Genomic DNA, 23,822 nt, shown 5'->3' with positions numbered 1-23,822 from the left:
GCATTTTCTTCATTATCTGATGATGATGAGATAGTCATCTTTTGTTTTCAGGACACAATATGGGTTGGGTGCATTATATAGGTTGTATTTCAAGTTGCTAGTATGCCATATTCTGGATTCTAACTTTACCCTGAATACATGGATGAGTTCTTCATATAAATACCACCGTCCACATTCTTTATTTGTATTAATGAAGACACACATATTTTATTACTGTAGAAGAATTTACTGACGAATCTTTGGCATTTGCTTGATGATGTTGTCATTTTCCTGGAGCAAAGCACATGATCTGGTGACAGCATTCCAAAGTAAAGAGAAATATTACAATCTGAAAGATAGGGAAGGAAGGTATAGACATAAATAAGTAAATAAAACAGTGGAAAATCCTATTTCATATTCTTATAGATGGGTAATTGTAGATATACATATTTATAAAAAGATATTATGGCACCTGTACTCCCTTTTGTCTGCGCAATTTGCTGCATTTTTATATTTTGTGCTCTCATCAGTAAAATTCTGTATTTCATGTATTATCCAAAAAATTCTACACCACCTTGTCTTTTTGCCTATTTTATCCTCTACAGCCTTCACTACTTCATCTCTCAGTGTTATTCATTTGTATCTTATTGTATTCCTGTCCCCCTTTTCAGTCAATCATTACGCAATGCTATCTTTGAGACTTGCAAAATGTGTAGTGATTTGACTGGGAATACTAGGTGCAGTCTGAAAAAGGTATTAGTGTTTCTGTGCAAGTACGAGGGTGGTTTGAAAAGTTCTCGGAATCACCACGAGAGGTCAGAGCTAGCACAATGAGTTGTACATGTGATATTCATTGGACTGTTACCTGTAAACGCATACTACATCAGTGCTCTTGGAAGAGAGCTGTGGTGGTGACGTGGCTCTGTTGTTGTTCCCACGTAGTGATTTGCGAAGATGGAAAAAATCGAGATTCAAGCAGTGATTAAGTACTTCGTAAAGAAAGGTATGAAAGCAAAGGACATTCATGCCGATTTCTGAAATACACTGGGCGCTCTGTTCCTTGAAGTACACTGGGCGCTCTGTTCCTTCACATTCAACTATTGCCAAGCGAACAAATGAGTTTAAATTTGGTTGAGAGAGCTTAGACGATGATCCACGCAGTGGTCGATCAAGACATGACTACTCCAGAAATCATTGCAAAAGTGCACAAAACGGTCATGGAAGATTGCTGATTGAAGGTGCGAAAAATTGCTTACACTTGCCAGATGTCATCTGAAAGGATATATCACATTTTAACTGAAGAATTAGAAATGAAAAAATTATCTGCAAGATGGGTGCCACGACTCTTGAAGCGCACCTGCACATGTGTACCGCCACCATGGCAAAATTACATGAACTAAGGTATGAATTGTCACCACACCCACCTTATTCACCTGATATGGCTCCGTCAGACTTCCCTCCCTTCCCCAAAGTGAAAATTTTTCTTGGTGGACAAAGATCCATTTCAAACAAAGAAATGATAGTCGGAGTTGACTACTATTTTGCAGACCTGGAGGAAACTCATTTTTGAGATGGGATCAAGGCACTGGAACATCGATGGGCCAAGTGCATTCATCTACAAGGAGACTACATTGAAAAATAAAAAAAAGTTTCAGTGTTGTAAGTACTTTTTTTCTATTCTGTTCTGAGAACTGTTTGCCATTTTGTCAGCAAAGTAACTGATGCTGGCCAAAATAGAGAAGATATAATCGACTGCGAGCTTTCACTGGAGGACCTTAAACTCCTGCCAAGCCTAAAAAAAGTATTTTGTGCATTCTACAAGTATTCTGCTACCTGAGTAGCTGCTTCCTCTGTGTAATGCAGCACTGACCTATCGAGGTGAATCGTACAGTTCTCCACCCCATAACGTAGGTAGGTCCAGAAATCAACAAAGACCATCACAGAATCGATGGAACCTATCGTTCAGACCCTCCACTTGATTCCAAACTGAAGCACACTGATGATTTCTGGATATGATACTGCAAATTGTAAGTTCAGCTTGCACAAGAGTGAGGTTAGCAATCTTAACCACTTCCACTAGCCGTAAATGTGAACTGAGAACAGCATCAGAAACCAAGCAACAGGCATTATTAGTGCTGACATGAGCCACATCTTGAAGGTGACTGCACCCTCCATCACTGCAGGCAAGGCCTCCGTGATAACTAGCAAACTGCACCCCCTCTGTGCATGTTTGTATCTTGCTGTATGTATTATTACTAGTATTAGTAGTATACTAGTATTTATCCATGTATCTTTTGTATAAGGGTATTGTGGCATTACAGTGCAAGAACAAACAAAACATTTTTCATATATATAGGCATATACAAACTTACAGGTCTTGTTGCATGAGGATGGAACCGGTAGTCAGCCAAGTCCTTATAGTAGAAACCATACCAGTATTTAGAGAAATCATAGAAAACTTAAATCAGAACGCTCAGATGGAGTCTGGATACAAGGCCCATCTGGGTAGAACAGCGCAAGCTCACTCAGTGTATAAATATTTCTCCATGGGTCTGGTTGAGATGCATTGTGTACTCTGGCTTCTACTGTTAAGTACCAGAATATCTTTGGTTTCCCTCTGACAACCATGCCTCCATCCTTGCTACCCTCCCTGTTTACCTTTCCCTGTTGCTTCATAACCTGGATTGTGAGTAATTCATTTTCCCTTCTTCCCTTTTTTCCCCTCTCTCCTCCCTGATGAAGGAACAAAGTTCCGAAAGCTAGGAATGTAAATTTTCTGTTCTGTTTTGTGTATCTATCGGCTGTACCGAGCGGAGGTAAGTATTGGCTAACCCCTCTATCTCTTTGTTAGTAGTATATTCTTCGACACTTCGTTACTGATGCAGAGGTCTAATTGCAGTATACAAATTAGATAAATAATGAAAGAAGTGTTTATGTATTTGCACTAGAGAGCAATAAAGACAACAGCAAAAATAAAGATCATAATGTAAATTCTTCTTTAATAGCTGTCTATACATGTTGCAAGCCAAGAAGAGTATAAAAACAAAGATAAAACAAATCGGTAAGTGTAGCTTACCTTTAAGTGAAGACAGTATTGTGTATGATGAAAAGATACAAAATTCTAGAATGAATCTTTCGCTCTATAGCGGAGTGTTTACTATTCTGAAACTTCTTGAAAAATTTAAATTAGTGACAGACAGGGACTTGAATCCAGAATTATCTATGCCTTCATGTGAAATGCTCTTACCAACAGACCTATCTAGACAGTAGATGATCAGAAATGAGATCTGTAAACTCACCTTACACTTGCAAATGGGGTCCGGTGACATTGTCTCGGAGCTCGCTGTCACCGTACTTTCAAAGACTCTACTTCCAAATCTCTGCCATTGCTCATTAAACTGAAATCACATCACCTGAGTCAATTGGTGGGTGCAAGTGGACTATACCAGTGTAGAAAGGAGGGTGAGTACACAAGCCCACATGTATAACCAAGGACTCGCAGCATTGCTGCTACAGTTGCAATCACTGGGCTTGTTTACTATACACCGATACAGTGACTGTTCAGATAGCAGTAAATATTGTTCTGTTTATAAGCACATACACGCGAGCATGCAAGCACGCCCCCCCGCACACACACACACAAACACACACACACACACACACACACACACACACACACACATACACACACTCTCTCTCTCTCTCTCTCTCTCTCTCTCTCTCTCTCTCTCTCTCTCTCTCTCTGTAGTGCCTCAAAAATTTCTGTGTAAATTCCAGAACCACTAGTCCTTATACTGTCTCGAACACACAATATTTTAAAAATAAATGTGAGGAAACATACACACTGTGCAACACATGTCTGTGTGTGCAGGCTGGAAAGGAGTCATGAGCAGTGACGGTCGAACAGCATCTACAAGTGTTTGCCGCTCATGCCAAGGAAGTCGTATTGGAAGAGCAACAAGTAATCATGTAGTATTCCTTGCTGTTTTAGTGTCTGTGATTGTTGTTAAAAAAATGAACAATTGATTACAGACATTTAATTGTACTTCATGTGCTGGACTCGCTAGAAGTAAGACACGTTCATAATTATATGGTTGCAAAAACTAGGCTAAAAAATGTATTTGATCAAATCTAATGCTACAGAAATTGGTTGGCTTGCAAACATTCAAATATTTATGTGAGAAGTGGTGAATTTATTTTTTGTGGAAGTTGAAATATACCGAGGTTAACTAAAAGTATTCTACGAGTATCCACTTATTTCAAGAGTAGAGAGACAGAGAGAGAGTCTGATAAATTCCCGTAAACAGCGTAATTCTTCGGAGAAGGAGGTTTTGGAGATCGATGTAGCCAGATATCCAGAGAAGAAGATCGGCTGTGCATATCAAGTAGGTCAACTAATGTGTGAGAGGTGTGGACTTTGCTTGCAATCCAAAGCCACACCACTTCTTATCATTACACAGCGTTAGAACATGAGGTGTCTCAGGAGTAATGGTCAGTATTCAGGGATATGACAGAACTATCACTCAAAGCAAAAACTTCTAGTATGCATGCCTTAAAAGCTATGAGCACATCTTCATTTTTTTAGTGTGAAGCAGGTCTCTTCTACTGCAAGCTCTTTGCTTTCCTTCTTTTGAAGGATGTAGTATGGACCAAAACAAGAAAAAATGTTCCAGTAAAATGAGCTCTAAAATGCATATCTTAAAAGCCATGAGCACTTGTGCAGTGGAAAAGAGGTGTTTCACTGTGGCGAAGATGAAGAGGTGTTAACAGCTCTAAGATAGGCACATTAGAGCCCATGTTTTTCTTGATTTGGTCTATACTATAACCTGTCAAAATACAGAATACAAAGAGCCTGAAGTGGAAGAGATTTGTTATTTTATGGTATACAAGACGAAGTGCTCATAGCTCATAAGGTATGCATTTTAGAGCCCATGTTTACTAGACATTTTTGCTACAAATGATTATTGCTGTCATACCCCCCTCCCCTCCAATTATTGACCATTTCTCCTGGGACACCCAACATATGTATGTACATGTCTATGTCTGTATACACAACTGTACACATGTGTGTTTATATATAGTTTTGTATGAATGAGTACATACAAAACTGTTTTGAATACTGCTGTAAATTTATTTTAATATTTAATCTCTCTTCAGAAAATGTATAACAATCATGTTGACGTACGTACACATTCAATGTATTACCGAGTCTGTGATGAAAGTATAGGAAAGCAAGGGACAAGGATGAAGATTATTCTTTAAATGGAGATTAATTGTTAAAATAAACTGACAGAAGGCTTCAAAAAAGTTATAGAAATAAATGACAAACTTTTTTAAAATATATATATATAATGTAGTTGTGTAGATAAAGAAAAATGTACGCACCAAGTGTTGACAAGAGAAAACATAAAAGTTGAGGAAATGTACAAGCTTTTGGAGCCAGTGGCTTCTTCTTTTGGCAGAAAGGTTGAAGGGAAAAGAAGAGGGATGAAGGAGAGAGCCTGATGAGGTTTAGGAAATGGGGACAATTACGGGAAAGTCATCTGGAAGCAAGGTCAGGGGAGATTTACTGGATGGGATGAGAAGGAAGACAGACACAAAGTATCTTGTTCCAGAGCTTGCTCTTGTGATCTCGGTGCCTGTTTCACCACATGTGCCATCTGGATTTTCTCTCTAACACCAGTTTTTCATAACTACACAGGTAGGAAATGGCATTACAATATGTTCTTGGTTCTCATCATCCACGTGGCCTCAATTTACATTAATTTCTTCGGTCTCAGCATTTCTTTTCAGTAGCTATTCCCATCTTCATTCCATTTTAGTTTTATACCATTTATTTTCTGTCCTGTCGTGTCTGTCTTGCAATAGTATACACTCCATCACTTACTTTTCATCTTACACCTCCACAGTCTCACAAAAGACAGCTTCGTTAGAGACCATTTGATCCTGTAAATCTGTCATTTTGGTGTCACCGCTACTTTTGCACTCAGCTTCCATACTAAGTCACAAGTAGCCTCACCCCAGCATGCTTCAATTAAAGAGAATGAGTCAACAAGTAGGAAGCGACCACAACACCACCCTTCTCAGGCTTTTCATACTCATGGAATTACAGCAGGAAGTCAAAAAACTAGTATAACAGAGACATAACTGCAGTGCCGTGATTTCTGGTATATGCAACTCTCAACATTAAACTCATACTTGCTATGGTTGTGATCTGTACTAGACATAACTCTCAATCCACCACGACAGCTTCAATTCTACCAATACTCTCTCCTACAAAATTGCATGTTCATTTGTACACTTGGCCTCATACACATCTAGCAGATGTTTACAGTTAGAATATTAAACTTGTTCGCAGTGTATCAAAAATGTATTTATAGAAATGGGGACTGTTTTTCATTTTAGTTCTCTTCACTCATTAAAGAGGTATTAACAAGATTGCCATTTGTTTTTCACTGGGTGTGATGTATTAAAATTAAGGAAGAACATCAATTGTGCCATTTATCAGGGAAATAGAAACCCAGCTAGCAGAAGCACAAGCTGAGTTGGTCACTACCCAGGCAGCACGGGATGCAGCCAGGCGGCAGCTTAATAAAGCCATGAAGTTTGCTGAGGAATTGGTTGCAGAGCAAGAGTCACTGATGCGGCAGCTGCAGCGCAAGCAACAGGAGACTCGCTCAATGGCTGAAATTGGTTCCACCATTGTCAGCCGTATGGGGTCACTTAAAGATAAGCTTGAGGTATGTGTGAATTTATTGATGCTAAAATAAAAGAATTTGAATTTCTGCAGTATTTATTTTCCGTTCAAACATGATGAGTAATATTTCAAATTAAACTAGGATTGGAGTTCTCCATTTAGACAAATCTGTCAATAGCTGAAATGGTCGTTTCTCACTTCAAAAGCTTTCCTGTCAGTCCATGTTTACTTGTCAGTTGGCTTTCTAAAAAATGTGTACATAATGCATTTTAATTTCTTCTTATTTTACATTTGATGAATATTTTCCCTAGAATTTCTTATCAGCACTTGTATTCCAAATCCATTTCTTGACATTTCTATGAAATTTCTACTGTGGTTCAACCATTTGTCAGCCACTTGACATTATTTTCATTATTACTGTTACCATTATTTTCTTAAAAGAATAATTTTTTATTGCTCTAGCAAAAATACTAATAAACAAAAGAAGTTTTTTTTGTGGTTCATCGTTATCTCTTTATCTAATCCAGTATTTTTTTTCCATTTTTGAGTTATTAATTTCTACAAGATATTCCTTCAGCTATGGCTGTACCAAGATTCTGATGTCACAAGGGTAGAGAGAGAGAGAGGGAGGGGGGGGGGGTCCAGAAAAATGTAAACCCTCATTGATAGTTAATGTCTTTGGAACAAAATGACGTATTATTGCAATTTTATGTGGTAGCATAGTCCATTGTTTTCCCAACGGATCATGGTGCGTGTTTTCCAGCAGATGACAGTGCAGCCATGAATGAAGTAAGATTGTCATTTGAGAAACACAAGACCATGTTGAAGTGGTACTGGAAGTACGAAAACATAATGGAGGTACAATGGCAGTGGCATAATGTGTACAAAACTCAGCCACGAATACATACAGCAATTTATTATATTTAGGACAAATTTGAAGTCAACAGTACTGTTCAGGCTGACCAAAAACATCAACAAGCCAGCTTCCAAAGCTGCTTTGTTGCAACATTTCACTAGATCATCTCAAAAATCTGTGAAGCAGGGTGCACAAGAAAGCAGGGTAAGCCAATCAAGTGTACAACAGATTCTGAAGGCTGCAAAGTGCGAAGTCTAAATTCCAAGATCGCTGCTCGCTTTGAACAAGGACAACATGGATCAAAGTGTGGAGTACTAAGAGTGGTTTGAAAGCCTGCTTTGTGAGGATGAACAGTTTTGGAGGGGGATCTGACAAGGCACAATTCAAACTAAACAGTACTGTAAACTGCTACAACTGCATGTACTGTGCTCCTAAAAATCCTCATGTTGATGTGGACAAACAAGTGAATCTACCAGATGTTAATGGATGTGGTCTCTCATCACTCAGTTTGATTGGCCCTTTCTTCTTTGAAGGTACCATAACTGGTGAAGTGCACTGTCATACGCTGCAAACATTGATTTTACCTGCCATCTTAAATGTGTTTGGAAATAAAGGATTTTACCAACAACAAGGTGATGCTCTGGCCTTCTTCCACAGAGATGTCAGAGCGTACTTGGATGAAATCTACCTGGACAGTGGAGCTGTTGAGTACTCGCCACTATCTCCAGACCTCACACCTCTTGACTTCTACCTATGGGGGATGTTGAAAAATGAAGTTTATCAACAGAAACCAGCTACACTGAATGAGCTACAAGAAACCATGAAGGCATCCTGTTGTGGCTATCACACTTCCAACACTGACACAACTGTAGTTCGGTCAACAATTCAACAGCATCAATGGTGTTTCGCTTCTAATGGGAGTCACTTTGAACACATAAAATAACTTTCTCCCCATGCAAGAATTGTAATGGTATGTCATTTTGTTCCATTAATATTGACTATCAAAGAGTGTCTACATTTTTGTGGACCCCTCTGTATTTCATTATCAAATGGAACTGCTAATCAACAAATACTGAATCATAATTTTTAATAAGAATAATATATTTTTACTTTTAATTTCTTATTGCATGAAAATAAATTAAAATTTGATATAGAAATGCAAAATGCCTTATTAAAAAGATGTGTAAAATATTTGTATATAAGGACCCGCCCGGATGCCTGCGCACGTTACTATACTGCCTCCAGTATTTGGGGAGACATGCCAGCCCCAGTGGACTAACGACTAGTGCTGGTGTGCCAGGCAGCCTGGGCGTGGCTTTTAGGCAGTTTCCCACTTCTGACTAGGTGAAATCTGTGCTGGTACCCATGTTCTGCCTCAGTTACTGATTGCAAACATTCAGAAAATGTTAGCACACTTTCATAAGAGATAATGCTGGGCAGGGATTGTTGTGGTACACAAATTTCATCCTAGGGGAAAGGCTATGGTGATAGGAAGGGCTTCTGGCAACCTCTACCACTAAATTTGCCAAATCTAAAAATTAACAAGCCAATCCCATGAAAATACAGGATGATGGCAAGGAAAACAAAGAAAAAGAATATAAAAATATATAGTGTTCAATCTCTAGAAATAAGAAAGTATTTTATTTCCTATTTGATGTTTCACTGTTTTGTGCCAAATCTGAATTTATCATTGAATACATTGTCATGTTATTACTAATTGAAAAGAAAAAGTTACTTTTTGTTAAAGGTTGCAATTCAGTGTGTGTTGATTAGCATTTTAATTTAATAGTAAATATAGAACCAAAATAAAAAATAAAAAAGTTGCTGCTAGTAGGAATTGAACTAGCAGCCTCGTGATTATGAGACTAGAATGTGTGCACACAACTACTAGTTAGAAAGTTCAAAATGTGTGCTTAACAGCACTAGGAAATATTCAAAGGTGGTTTTTTCAGTGTTTTTTGAGAAGCATATTGTACTACTTTAGTGCTTTCAGGCACTGACCTTCAAATCCTCTAAGTATGAAGAAAATCAAAGAAATCATCTTGCTAATCTTCAATTCCTTTGATAACTGGTCAAGTCAATTGCCCAGTTGTTTTCATACTCTGACCACAGTATTAGCCACACTATTCTTACAACAACAAAAATTTGCAAATTAAAACTGCAGTTAGTGACAGATGTAGAGATAAATTAAAAATGACGGATTTCGTAATTTTTGCTTGAATAATAACCTCTCCTACTGATTGATGGAACCTGTGGTTCCAAAACTATATGTTATTGCCATTTAACTAATGGAAGGACTGAAAATAGAAACTCTTCATATATTTGAGATGTTAACTGTTCAGTAGGCTCACATATAAGACTAGAAATGTTGCTGAGCTTCCAGCTACATTGACCCATCAAGCTACATTGTACCAGCACTTCAGCCTGACTGCCCATTGTGTGTGTGTGTGGGGGGGGGGGGGGGGGGGTCATCTTTTGTTTGCTTCTGTCTCCTTGCTGGTAAGTGAAATTTTCTCCTGTCCTTAGTACCTGGATGAAACTTCAGAAATTACTTGTCTCTGTGGTCGCATTATAGGTATGTCAAGCAGATACCCAGCTGCTTTTGCAGTAGCTTTTTTCCCACACACCCTGCGTCATTCCAGGTAGAACTTGTGCATGGCCTGGAACTAACCAGGTAGGGTAGGCGACAGAAGCTCCAAATAAGCACAGTACAGTTTATCACAGGTTTGTTGACTAAATCATGGAGATCTCGTCAAACTCCACTGGCAGATGCTTTAAAAGGGGAAACCACATATCCTGGCTGTTCTCTATTTTCAGTACATGTTCCTGTAATTTTATGGTGTCACCAGTGGGTTTCTATTTATTTATTCATTTTCTCTGAAAACTAAGTATTGTGGTATAAAAACACTTGCATATTGGGATTATGGACATCAGAACCACAAAACTGTTACTACAAAAACATATACCTTAACAGCACATTTGGTTGTTCATGTTTCTGTCTGTCTTTTACATTACTGGTTGTTTTTAAGATGTTTTTCACGTTCAACTTATAATAGGTTTTTATATTGCTTTACTTTTTGTGAAACAAAAAACTTAGCAGTTCTAAATGAGAAAATATCTCAAATACCAACAGTTCCATTTTAAGCCTCATATTTATGAGTGATAAATAACAAGATGGAATCCTCAAAACATACCATTTATTGTAGTGAAAGAATCTTCAGATTTAACATGCCCATTTCTCTTACCATTTTAAACTATTTGCTAGCATCTGAGGAGGCAATCATCAATAGCTTGATCTTTTATCCAGATTTGATGTGACAAGAGAATTGAGCATATTTTATTTGGGGATGCCATTGTGAAAATTTTGTAATCAGATACACCATTTAGTACAGTGAACTAAAAATTGTAAACCTTGTTTATTAAAAATATATTTACAGTCAGTCCAAAAAGGAGCATGGCAGGAACTTGACCACGTTGAACAACGTATAAGGCAGCAGCAAGAAGGAGTTACACAAATGAAGCAAGATTATCAACGTGAGTTAATGAGATTACGTACATTGCTGCAACAAAAGGAAACTATCATCAGCCAGCTGCAGTTTGAAAAAAGGTGAGAGATTTAGTAGTTCTTTTTGTGTAGGTAACAGTAGGCACGTATAAGATAAAATTTTTGGTGGCTTTTGACTAGTGATGATAACAGTAATATTTGATCCATCGATTTGAATGTGTGATGTCTGTACTTTCTGACATCTCTGAAAGAACAGACATCACATGGTATCTGCAACTGTGATACATATTATGCAAATTGAAGGTGGAAGGAGCAGAAAGGAAAGGAAAAGGAAGGAAATAATGATATTCGCTGCATCGAAACTTTCTGGGGAATGAGTGGCCACCCTGGTGGCTCAGTGGCTAAGGCAACTGCCTAATTCGCAGGAGATCCTGGACTTGAGTCCCAGTCCAGCGTGCATTTCATTCGTCACCGCTGATTCTGCATAAAGTCCCAACACAGCTTTCCTTTTCTTTCCTTCCACCCCCATGGTGGTATCTGTTCTTTCAGATTTTCCAAAAGAACAGACACCACATGTTCATACAATTGTGCTATGAATCAACAATCATCAGTGTAATGCACATTAAGACCGACCTCCAGTGGAATCTGAAATTAATGAGCATGGAGGACTTGGACGGGGACTGTGGGTAAGTGCTGGTGCTAGGTGAGAATGTGAGTCAGCTGAGGAGCATACCGAGATAGTCCGCACATTTGAAATTAGCACTGTGTTCTGGTGGCGCAGTGGTTAATGCAGCTGCCTAGTAAGCAGGAGATCCTGGGTTCAAGTCCCAGTCTGGCATACATTTTCACTCATTGTTGCTGATTCTGCATGAAGTCCTGATACAGCTGACATCATCAGTTCCTTTCCTTTCCTTTCTGTCCCCCTCCACCTTCAATTTACATAATAACAAGCTAGGTTGTTTACAGTCTTTTCAGGAGAACTTTGTGGGATTTCCATACATCCACATTCCTCAAATTTTTTGGTGACAAATTGTGTTGCATTAGTCTACTTTGCTTATTTCCATTTCCTTATGTCGTATGGTATTATATTTTGGGGTAACTCTTCCCATTCTAAAAGGATATTTTTGGCTCAGAAATGGGCGGTTCGGGCAATAAGTGGTGTAAGTTCACGAATCTCTTGTTGATCCCTGTTCATGAGTCTGGGTATTTTGACATTGGCCTCTCAAAAAACCAAAGATGATGTGGCTTACCATATGAAAGCGCTGGCAGGTCGATAGAAACACAAACAAACACATACATACACACAAAATTCTAGCTTTCGCAACCAATGGTTGCTTCGTCACGAAAGAGGGAAGGAGAGGGAAAGATGAAAGGATGTGGGTTTCAAGGGAGAGGGTAAGGAGTCATTCCAATCCCGGGAGCGGAAAGACTTACCTTAGGGGGAAAAAGGACAGGTATACACTCGCGCACACACACACATATCCATCCGCACATACACAGACACAAGCAGACATATGTAAAGGCAAAGAGTTTGGGTAGAGATGTCAGTCGAGACGGAAGTACAGAGGCAAAGACGTTATTGAATGACAGGTGAGGTATGAGCGGCGGCAACTTGAAATTAGTGGAGGTTGAGGCCAGGTGGGTAACGTGAAGAGAGGATATATTGAAGAGCAAGTTCCCATCTCCGGAGTTCGGATAAGTTGGTGTTGGTGGGAAGTATCCAGATAACCCGGACGGTGTAACACTGTGCCAAGATGTGCTGGCCGTGCACCAAGGCATGTTTAGCCACAGGGTGATCCTCATTACCAACAAACACTGTCTGCCTGTGTCCATTCATGCGAATGGACAGTTTGTTGCTGGTCATTCCCACATAGAATGCATCACAGTGTAGGCAGGTCAGTTGGTAAATCACGTGGGTGCTTTCACACGTGGCTCTTCCTTTGATCGTGTACACCTTCCGGGTTACAGGACTGGAGTAGGTGGTGGTGGGAGTGTGCATGGGACAGGTTTTACACCGGGGCGGTTACAAGGATAGGAGCCAGAGGGTAGGGAAGGTGGTTTGGGGATTTCATAGGGATGAACTAACAGGTTACGAAGGTTAGGTGGACGGCGGAAAGACACTCTTGGTGGAGTGGGGAGGATTTAATGAAGGATGGATCTCATTTCAGGGCAGGATTTGAGGAAGTCGTATCCCTGCTGGAGAGCCACATTCAGAGTCTGGTCCAGTCCCGGAAAGTATCCTGTCACAAGTGGGGCACTTTTGTGGTTCTTCTGTGGGAGGTTCTGGGTTTGAGGGGATGAGGAAGTGGCTCTGGTTATTTGCTTCTGTACCAGGTCGGGAGGGTAGTTACGGGATGCAAAAGCTGTTGTCAGGTTGTTGGTGTAATGGTTCAGGGATTCCGGACTGGAGCAGATTCGTTTGCCACGAAGACCTAGGCTGTAGAGAAGGGACCGTTTGATGTGGAATGGGTGGCAGCTGTCATAATGGAGGTACTGTTGCTTGTTGGTGGGTTTGATGTGGACGGACGTGTGAAGCTGGCCATTGGACAGATGGAGGTCAACGTCGATGAAGGTGGCGTGGGATTTGGAGTAGGACCAGTTGAATCTGATGGAACCAAAGGAGTTGAGGTTGGAGAGGAAATTCTGGAGTTATTCTTCACTGTGAGTCCAGATCATGAAGATGTCATCAATAAATCTGTACCAAACTTTGGGTTGGCAGGCCTGGGTAACCAAGAAGGATTCCTCTAGGCGACCCATGAATAGGTTGGCGTACGAGGGGGCCATCCTGGTACCCATGGCTGTTCCCTTTAATTGTTGGTATGTCTGGCCTTCAAAAGTGAAGAAGTTGTGGGTCAGGATGAAGCTGGCTAAGGTAATGAGGAAAGAGGTTTTAGGTAGAGTGGCAGGTGAAAGGAAGTGCTCCATCGCAGCGAGGCCCTGGACGTGCGGAATATTTGTGTATAAGGAAGTGGCATCAATGGTTACAAGGATGGTTTCCGGGGGTAACAGATTGGGTAAGGATTCCAGGCGTTCGAGAAAGTGGTTGGCGGTTGGTGGTGAAGGATGGGAGACTGCATGTAATGGGTTGAAGGCGTTGATCTACGTAGGCAGAGATACGCTCTGTGGGGGCTTGGTAACCAGCTACAATGGGGCGGCCGGGATGGTTGGGTTTATGAATTTTGGGAAGAAGGTAGAAGGTAGGGGTGCGGGGTGTCGGTGGGGTCAGGAGGTTGATGGAGTCAGGTGAAAGGTTTTGTAGGGGGCCTAAGGTTCTGAGGATTCCTTGAAGCTCCGCCTGGACATCAGGAATGAGATTACCTTGGTAAACTTTGTATGTGGTGGTGTCTGAAAGCTGACGCAGTCCCTCAGCCACATACTCCCGACGATCAAGTACCACGGTCATGGAACCCTTGTCCGCCGGAAGAATGACGATGGATCGGTCAGCCCTCAGATCACGGATAGCTTGGGCTTAAACAGTGGTGATGTTGGGAGTAGGATTAAGGTTTTTTAAGGAGGATTGAGAGGCAAGGCTGGAAGTCAGAAATTCCTGGAAGGTTTGGAGAGGGTGATTTTGAGAAAGAGGAGGTGGGTCCCACTGTGACGGAGGACGGAACTGTTCCAGGCAGGGTTCAATTTGGATAGTGTCTTGGGGAGTTGGATCATTAGGAGTAGGATTAGGATCATTTTTCTTCGTGGCAAAGTGATACTTCCAGCAGAGAGTATGAGTGTAGGACAGTAAATCTTTGACGAGTGCTGTTTGGTTGAATCTGGGAGTGGGGCTGAAGGTGAGGCCTTTGGATAGGACAGAGGTTTCAGATTGGGAGAGAGGTTTGGAGGAAAGGTTAACTACTGAATTAGGGTGTTGTGGTTCCAGATTGCGTTGATTGGAATTTTGAGGTTTTGGAGGGAGTAGAGCTGGAAGTGGGAGATTGAGTAGATGGGAGAGACTGGGTTTGTGTGCAATGAGAGGAGGTTGAGGTTTGCTGGAAAGGTTGTGAAGGGTGAGTGAGTTGCCTCACCGGAGGTGGGAAACCAGGAGATTGGATAGTTTTTTGAGGTGAAGGGTGGCATGCTGTTCTAATTTGCGGTTGGCCTGTAGGAGGAGGCTCTGAACAGCCGTTGTGGATGTGGGAGAGGAAAGATTGAGGACTTTTATTAAGGATAGGAGTTGACGGGTGTGTTCGTTGGCTGAGTTGATGTGTAGGTGAAGGATTAGGTGGGTGACGGCAATGGATTGTTCAGTTTGGAACTGGTATAGGGACTGATGGAAAGAAGGGTTGCAGCCAGAGATGGGAAATTTAAGTGTGAGGCCTTTGGGGGTAATGCCAAATGTCAGACAAGCCTGAGAAAATAGAATATGGGAGCGTAATCTGGCTAGGGCGAGGGCACATTTGCGGAGGGAATGTAGATAAAACTTAATGGGGTCGTTGTGGGGGTGTTGTGAGGGTGACATGGTATTAGAAGGTGGAAAGTGTAACATGAGGTTGAAATGAAAATGAAAGATAAAAATATATGGGGAGAGATAAAGGTGAACTAGAAAGCAACTGGAGATCTGGTATGAAAAAAGGCGAAAAAGTGTTGGTTAAGTTGATCCTGTGGTGAACGTGGGTTGGTAGACAACGATGTGCATAAAGGTTAGGTGGTTGTGTTGCCGCTAGAACACGTTAAAGGACGGAGAAATTCGGGAAAATTTCGAAAAAACTACGTGTAAATGTATTAAAAGGAGTGATGTTGAGGTGAAACATTACGAAAATGGGGCTAACAATTGTATACCCGTCCTTTTTTCCCCCTAAGGTAAGTCTTTCCGCTCCCGGGATTGGAATGACTCCTTACCCTCCCCCTTAAAACCCACATCCTTTCGTCTTTCCCTCTCCTTCCCTCTTTCCTGATGAGGCAACAGTTTGTTGCGAAAGCTTGAATTTTGTGTGTGTGTTTGCGTTTGTTTGTGTGTCTGTCGACCTGCCAGCACTTTCATTTGGCAAGTCAAATCAGCTTTGTTTTTATATATATATATATATATATATATATATATATATATATATATTACTTGTTAACAACATTAGCTTAGTCCCAAGAATAAGCAGCTTTCACTCAGTTAATACTCAGCAGAAATCAAACCTGCATTTCGATCGGACTTCCTTAACTCTTTTGCAGAAAGGTGTGCAGTATACTGCTGCATCCATATTCAATAAGCTACCACTCGCATTCAAAAATTAAGCTGATTCTTGTATTGTTGATTGCGTTTACTAAAACTTATGGATTGACTCCTTCCCCATGAACCATGGACCTTGCCGTTGGTGGGGAGGCTTGCGTGCCTCAGCGATACAGATGGCCGTATCGTAGGTGCAACCACAACGGAGGGTTATCTGTTGAGAGGCCAGACAAATGTGTGGTTCCTGAAGAGGGGCAGCAGCCTTTTCAGTAGTTGCAGGGGCTACAGTCTGGATGATTGACTGACCTGGCCTTGCAACATTAACCAAAACGGCCTTGCTGTGCTGGTACTGCGAACGGCTGAAAGCAAGGGGAAACTACGGCCGTAATTTTTCCCGGGGGCATGCAGCTTTACTGTATGGATAAATGATGATGGCGTCCTCTTGGGTAAAATATTCTGGAGGTAAAATAGTCCCCCATTAGGATCTCTGGGCGGGGACTACTCAAGAGGACGTCGTAATCAGGAAAAAGAAAACTGGCGTTCTACGGGTCGGAATGTCAGATCCCTTAACCGGGCAGGTAGATTAGAAAATTTAAAAAGGGAAATGGATAGGTTAAAGTTAGATATAGTGGGAATTAGTGAAGTTCGTTGGCAGGGGGAACAAGACTTTTGGTCAAGTGAATACAGGGTTATAAACACAAAATCAAATAGGGGTAATGCAGGAGTAGGTTTAATAATGAATAGGAATGTGGGTAAGCTACTACAAACAGCATAGTGAACGCATTATTGTGGCCAAGATAGACAGCCCACGCTTACTACAGTAGCACAAGTTTATATGCCAACTAGCTCTGCAGATGATGAAGAAATTGAAGACATGTATGATGAGATAAAAGAAATTATTCAGGTAGTGAAGGGAGACGAAAATTTAATAGTCATGGGTGACTGGAATTCGAGAGTAGGAAAAGGGAGAGAAGGACACATAGTAGGGGAATATGGATTGGGGGTAAGAAATGAAAGAGGAAGCCGCCTGGTAGAGTTTTGCACAGAGCGTAACTTAATCATAGCAAACACTTGATTCAAGAATCATGAAAGAAGGTTGTATACATGGAAGAATCCTGGAGATACTAGAAGGTATCAGATAGATTATGTAATGGTAAGACAGAGATTTAGGAACCCGGTTTTAAATTGTAAGACATTTCCAGGGGCCGATGTCGACTCTGACCACAATCTATTGGTTATGAACTGTAGATTAAAACTGAAGAAACTGCAAAAAGGTGGGAATTTAAGAACATGGGACCTGGATAAATTGAAAGAACCAGAGGTTGTACAGAGTTTCAGGGAGAGCATAAGGGAACAATTGACAGGAATGGGGGAAAGAAGTACAGTAGAAGAAGAATGGGTAGCTTTGAGGGATGAAGTAGTGAAGGCAGCAGAGGATCAAGTAGGTAAAAAGACCTTTGGAGAGAAGAGAGCCACTTGTATAAATATCAAGAGCTCAGATGGAAACCCAGTTCTAAGCAAAGAAGGGAAGGCAGAAAGGTGGAAGGAGTATATAGAGGGTGTATACAAGGTCGATGTACTTGAGGACAATATTATGGAAATGGAAGAGGATGTAGATAAAGATGAAATGGGAGATACGATACTGCGTGAAGAGTTTGACAGAGCACTGAAAGACCTGAGTCGAAACAAGGCCCCGGGAGTAGACAACATTCCATTAGAACTACTGACGCCCTTGGGAGAGACAGTCCTGACAAAACTCTACCATCTGGTGGGCAAGATGTATGAGGCAGGCGAAATACCCTCAGACTTCAAGAAGAATATAATAATAAAGGAAACAAAAGAAAAATTCGGAGTAGGTATTAAAATCCATGGAGAAGAAATAAATCTTTGAGGTTCGCTGATGACATTGTAATTCTATCAGAGACAGCAAAGGACATGGAAGAGCAGTTAAACGGAATGGACAGTGTCTTGAAAGGAGGATATAAGATGAACATCAACAAAAGCAAAACGAGGATAATGGAATGTAGTCGAATTAAGTCGGGTGATGCTGAGGGAATTAGATTAGGAAATGAGACACTTAAAGTAGTAAATGAGTTTTGCTATTTGGGGAGCAAAATAACTGATGATGGTCGAAGTAGAGAAGATATAAAATGTAGACTGGCAATAGCAAGGAAAGTGTTTCTGAAAGAGAAATTTGTTAACATCGAGTATAGATTTAAGTGTCAGGAAGTCGTTTCTGAAAGAATTTGTATGGAGTGTAGCCATGTATGGAAGTGAAACATGGACGATAAATGGTTTGGACAAGAAGAGAATAGAAGCTTTCGAAATGTGGTGCTACAGAAGAATGCTGAAGATTAGATGGGTAGATCACATAACTAATGATGAAGTAATGAATAGAATTGGGGAGAAGAGGAGTATGTGGCACAACTTGACAAAAAGAAGGGACCGGTTAGTAGGACATGTTCTGAGGCATCAAGGGATCACAAATTTAGCATTGGAGGGCAGCGTGGAGGGTAAAAATCATAGAGGGAGACCAAGAGATGAATACACTAAGCAGATTCAGAAGGATGTGGGTAGTAGTAAGTACTGGGAGATGAAGAAGCTTGCACAGGATAGGGTAGCATGGAGAGCTGCATCAAACCAGTCTCAGGACTGAAGACCACAACAACAACAACAACAATGGATTGACTTTTTTCAGGTTCATAAACATTTTATTTTTATCTGTTATTACTTTTATGTTGTAATTTCATGTACTGTCATGTTCCATGATCTTGGAGATTTGCTCCTTAATTTGGTCCTATGGAACTTTAAATAAATAAGATATACTAAATGACGGTAATATGTGTATGATTGTTTACAACAGTCTCTCTAAATTTGACTTCAGTCTTTCTTGCAAAATGATCTGTGTGGGTTGTGAATATTAATTTTGCAAATAGAAAATCAGGAGTGTAGAACAAGAAATTTCCGTAAATATTCAGTTTTTTTTTAAAATCAGAGATTTAGAAACAGCAAATTCGACATGATTCAAATTTCATAGCAGCAATGAAACACTGTACCTGTAATAATAACAATAAGAAAAGGAACGGACTTGGAAGCAAGAAATAAAACCTTAAGATTAACAAGACATGATGCAGCAAAACTTGAATTAATAAATTTCAGGAAACTTCTCATGCATAAAACTGCTGTTTTCTGTATTGAACCTACAATTCTTTTTTTCTCTCACAGCTCATACTTTTTAGGCACTTTTAAATGAACGTACTCACAAAAAGTTGTGGAGAATAAAATGTAGTTATTGTTTCTGTTAAGGAAGATTTTTGTTTTACTTTGCAGCAAAGCAGAAGAAAGCCTGGAACTGATATGGCAGAAAGGAAACACGGACAACTCCCCAAAAGATTCCTTGAAACATGTCAATTTCCTTCCTGATACAGATGATGCTTTTCATAATAGTAACAGTTAGCTGTTGTAGCTCTCATAATTATGCTATGTTTGTATCATAATAAAAATGTCACATTCGCTTTTACATCCTAGTCATTTTAAGATTTGTGATATTTGAGTGAGCAGTTAAGCACAATGCATTTTATTGTGAAAATCTTATACCAAAGAAAATACGGTTTATTTAAATCACTTGTTCACAAATTTGAATATTTCAAGCTCTATGTACATAAGTATGATTAACTGAATTGTTTAGAACTGTTTAACTGTATTGCTTTCTTTCTCAAACTGTAGATTTTTTAAGCTGATAGCTGATCTTGCAAAGAGTGTTAATTCTTTAAACATGGTGTCTGTTTACTACAAGTCAGATTAATTACTTAGGGATTGTTTATGTTTAGTACTTCCTCAGTTTTTCAATAAGCGGTAAACTCATTCCCTTTTCTTCTCATGTACTTCCATTTTGATTTTCCTTTTGAAATCTCCCACACCACCACCATACATTACCAAATGAATGTTGGTAACATGTTCCTGAAACAGTAGAATGTTTGTCTATCCAGCATATCACGATTCTTGCATGTTGACAGAAAATATATCATAGTCAGAGGAGCTGCAGGAGATTGATGGAAACAGGCTGTGGGATGTGTAGGTTGGACCAGTTAATAATAAGATACATTCTCTGAGTGTGGTAGTGAAAGCATCTATTCAGCGGAAGACTGAGAGGAAACAAATAAGAACTGCAGAGGAGCTGGAGAATCTATAGACCAACAAAGAAGAAACTGGAATGAAGACTTTCATGACAGTAGTACATTGCTGCTGATAAACCTTTTGAGGTATGAGGTCGTGGTGCACGAAACTCTTCTGTTTCTAACATTTCGCGCAGAACTGCGCTGAACATTTTCAAAGGCATTGCATCACATTGAGTCTGCGAGACTCAACAGAGGAGCAACGCCTCTGTTAGGAACAGAAGAGTTTCGTGGACCATGACTTTATACCCCAAATGGTTTGCCAGCAGCAAAGAAGAAACTGGCTCAAACAGATAATACACAGATAGTAAAAATGCAAATGATAAGTGGCAGCTATTCAGAGGGTTTGCCAAAGATCCCAGATGTGTTACATTAATCATACCTGTGCTCCACACACTAATAGCTACAAGAAGAAAAATTAAGAGAACTTATTCACCTTAGTGGGGATTGACTCCACAGGTAAAAGCAATTCAAACCTAGTATATTAATTGCAAACAGCAGCATTTTCACTGCTGTGTAGTTCAGAATGTAGATGATTTTCCAAATATGTTATGTATTTATTTATAAACATCTTCAGATAAATAAGTAACTAATATTTAGTGTAAAATGTAACAATTGAAAATTCAGGATATTTTATGTGGGGTTTAGTTCTCTTCTCAGTTTTTCAGTGAGAATGTTTTCTCTTTTTGGCAACAAGTAAATTTGCACAAGACTAGGAAACAGGCTCAAAACAGATATTATGTTCACCATATTCATGTACACAGTTATGTGTTTCATTGGAACTAGTCCATTAGGAATCTTGAGAAATGATTTTTTAACTAGGGAGGAAGAAGCCATTATTTCAACAAAGGTTGTACTCGTACAATAAACAATACATCAGAGACCCAGCTCAAAGTGTCTGAGACACATCAATGTCAATTAAATCCGAATTTCATTAGGAATGCCTCAAACACATGACTGTCTTCCATAGAGTGAGGACTCAGTTCTTTGAGACGTTTGTGGCACATTACTTTACATCTTCTACCTTAGCTTTGTGTTCTTGGAGTCAACCTTATTAAACTTGGTTTCAATGTGAAATCTACATATAGGCTGTGGTTAAACATTCTTTTCCATATGTTTCTTGAGGGTATTAGTCTTGTGGGAGAACCTCGCTGAAGTCTGGAAAAGTAGAAGAGAGATTGCAGCAATATGAAGCTCAGTGTGTTAGTTGTGTAGGTGGTTGGTAGTTATTTACAAAATTTAAAGATCTGAATTTGGAACTCAGTTCTTCTTCTTCCTGCACCTTGTGGAAGGTTGTCTTCTTGGTCGCTTCTTACCATTTGAAATTAGTGAAAAACCACTTTGGTCCATATGTCATCAATTCACCTGGCCACATGCCCTACACATTCCAAGTCTGTTCGTCGATCCATGTATTTATTTTTCTTTACTCCTAGCAATTCCAAATGTGCATCTTCCATTACTAACATTCAGCATTTGAATAAATTTAGCATCAGTTGTATATACGTCACTATCAAAAGTCTGAACTGGTAATATAAACTGTTTGTAAAGTTTCCTTCTCAGACTCATTGTAAGCTAAGATTTGAAAACACTATACAGTTTACAAAAAGCATTCAGCGCAATTTTTACTGTCCACCCAGTCTTCAGTTGCCCAAAATACAAAAACTCATCGACTGGTTCAGTGACTTCAGTGTTGAATTGTACTATTTTCTTTTAGAGGTGTAGATTACACACTATTTTAGTCTCATAAAAACTGATTTCTACCAAAGTCTTGGACTTGTTCCATTAATTTCTTCCATTTGTTGTTGAAATTTATCTGCACTAATGGCAAACAGCAGAATTTCATTATCAGAATGAAAGTAATGAGACTTCTTGCATTAACATAAATCCTTTTTTTTTCTTTCCAGCTTGTGAATCTTTAAACTTCCTCATGATAATAATTAAGGTGATATGGAACATCTTTACCTGACTCTTCTTTCAGTTATAAATTTTCATTATCCTGATGCAGTTTGATAGAAGCAGTAGCATTGATTTAGATAAATTCAGTATCCTAGCTCTGTAATCTAGTCGTATGTAATTACTATTTGGTTTCAACACAGTTTTAATCTGATTAGAAAAAATAAATTGTTTCACATTGAAATGTAATTATTGCAATATATTAACTTCTCTTATTGTTACCAAATGGTACAAGATACAAGAAGTATGATAAGAGCACACCTCCATTTTGGAATATGATGGAGAGAATTATCCGTATCAGAAACTCTTGAATTCTTTCTGCTTTTCTCTCCCATTGTACCATTGCCAACACTTCTTTTTCCTCCTTGTCTTTTTCATATTTCAGTGTCCATACTTGGTCAATTACAGTGCCTGCAGCCATTTATGTGCAGTTCTCTGTCATGATTCTACAGAAAAGATCAAAGATTTAAAAGTTTTCACTGAATGCAGCACCATCCTTCCCAGGCTGCCACTGCTGTTCATTCAAGATAAACAGGGGTCTGTGCCCAGCAAATCCTCATTAGCTTCTTCAAAAGATGTACTATTATTGTTATTATTATTATTATTGTGGACTCCTCCACGTTGTGCTTTCCAAGAAATTAGGAAGATGTTTTTGCATAGAATTTGTACTTTTTGCATGGAGTGAGTCTGTTAAAGTAGTTAAGACCAATTTTTCTCTTTACAGTTACTTGCAATTTAAGGTTTTCTCAACAGTATGGCTGTTTGAAGAAATCACAAATGTGCAGCCAAGTGTAATCAATGAAGGCAGCAATGGGAGGGGGAGGACTGTGTAGATTCATACTCTGAAGCTTTCAATGGTTATATCTGGCTGTACTACCTCATTTTCTTCAGGCACCTATAACATTTCTAAAACTAGGATTAGAAGATCAATGATGCAGAATGATTATGAGTCCACAGAAATTGTAAATGTGTATGATGGAGGTGGGGAAAGGAGAAACAACAGGACAAAGGGAGAACCAGAGTGAGGCAAGTATGAGAAAATTTTAGAAGTACAGAAACTACTAGGTTGCTAAAAAGTATTTGGTTAGTTCTTATAAGTATTTTGAGGCATTTAACAGCTTGATGTGAGAGCGAATGTCTTAAAAACGGAGTCCAAAGGTAGCAGGGGTAGATGGGCACACAGGAAACAGAAAGAGGGGGGTGGGGTGGGGAGGGGGGGGGGGGGAATAATTACTGATGCAGAAGATACTGCTCAAGTTTGGCAATATATAGCTGGTTCATCCCTGTTGCAAATGAATGGCATCTATGCCCATGTGACATTTTATGTCTATCAGTTTGCTAGGGAGTATCTGGAGAGAAGGCAAGTCCTACAAATCAAAATCATTTTACACCAAATAAAAGATAAGACCACAGAAATAATGCCACGGTAGAAAAATTATGTACAGGTACTGTGTCTGTACCAGAAAATTTGATTTCCATAAAACTCTCCCTTCAAAGAATATCCT

General features: G+C 39.7%; 1 protein-coding gene and 1 long non-coding RNA gene across 5 annotated transcripts in view; one reads left to right on the top strand and one right to left on the bottom strand.

The window, feature by feature from the left end:
- LOC124619196 overlaps nucleotides 1–23,822 on the bottom strand; it is a 55,974-nt gene that overhangs the window by 1,673 nt on the left and 30,479 nt on the right. The window contains exon 3 of one of the 2 annotated variants that reach the window (XR_006980057.1): nucleotides 19,761–20,149. The exons of the other annotated variant lie outside the window; for it this stretch is intronic. This is a non-coding gene — a long non-coding RNA (uncharacterized LOC124619196). Of the gene's footprint in view, nucleotides 1–19,760; nucleotides 20,150–23,822 lie in introns of those variants that run through there. 2 annotated transcript variants of the gene reach the window in all.
- Nucleotides 1–23,822, top strand: part of LOC124619192 (centrosomal protein of 89 kDa-like) — a 102,562-nt gene that overhangs the window by 72,563 nt on the left and 6,177 nt on the right. For 2 of the 3 annotated variants that reach the window (XM_047145411.1, XM_047145413.1), the window contains exons 9-11: nucleotides 6,488–6,719; nucleotides 10,970–11,139; nucleotides 19,520–20,069. In XM_047145411.1, the coding sequence (XP_047001367.1) occupies nucleotides 6,488–6,719; nucleotides 10,970–11,139; nucleotides 19,520–19,646 (529 nt within the window). In that variant the 3' untranslated portion in view covers nucleotides 19,647–20,069. Of the gene's footprint in view, nucleotides 1–6,487; nucleotides 6,720–10,969; nucleotides 11,140–19,519; nucleotides 20,070–23,822 lie in introns of those variants that run through there. The other variant, XM_047145412.1, reaches the window with a different exon arrangement.

This window comes from Schistocerca americana, chromosome 6 (genome assembly GCF_021461395.2).
Source record: "Schistocerca americana isolate TAMUIC-IGC-003095 chromosome 6, iqSchAmer2.1, whole genome shotgun sequence".
Lineage (NCBI taxonomy): Eukaryota > Metazoa > Arthropoda > Insecta > Orthoptera > Acrididae > Schistocerca > Schistocerca americana.
Note: the sequence above shows the minus strand (reverse complement) of the source record. Positions and strands in the feature narration are given on the sequence as shown.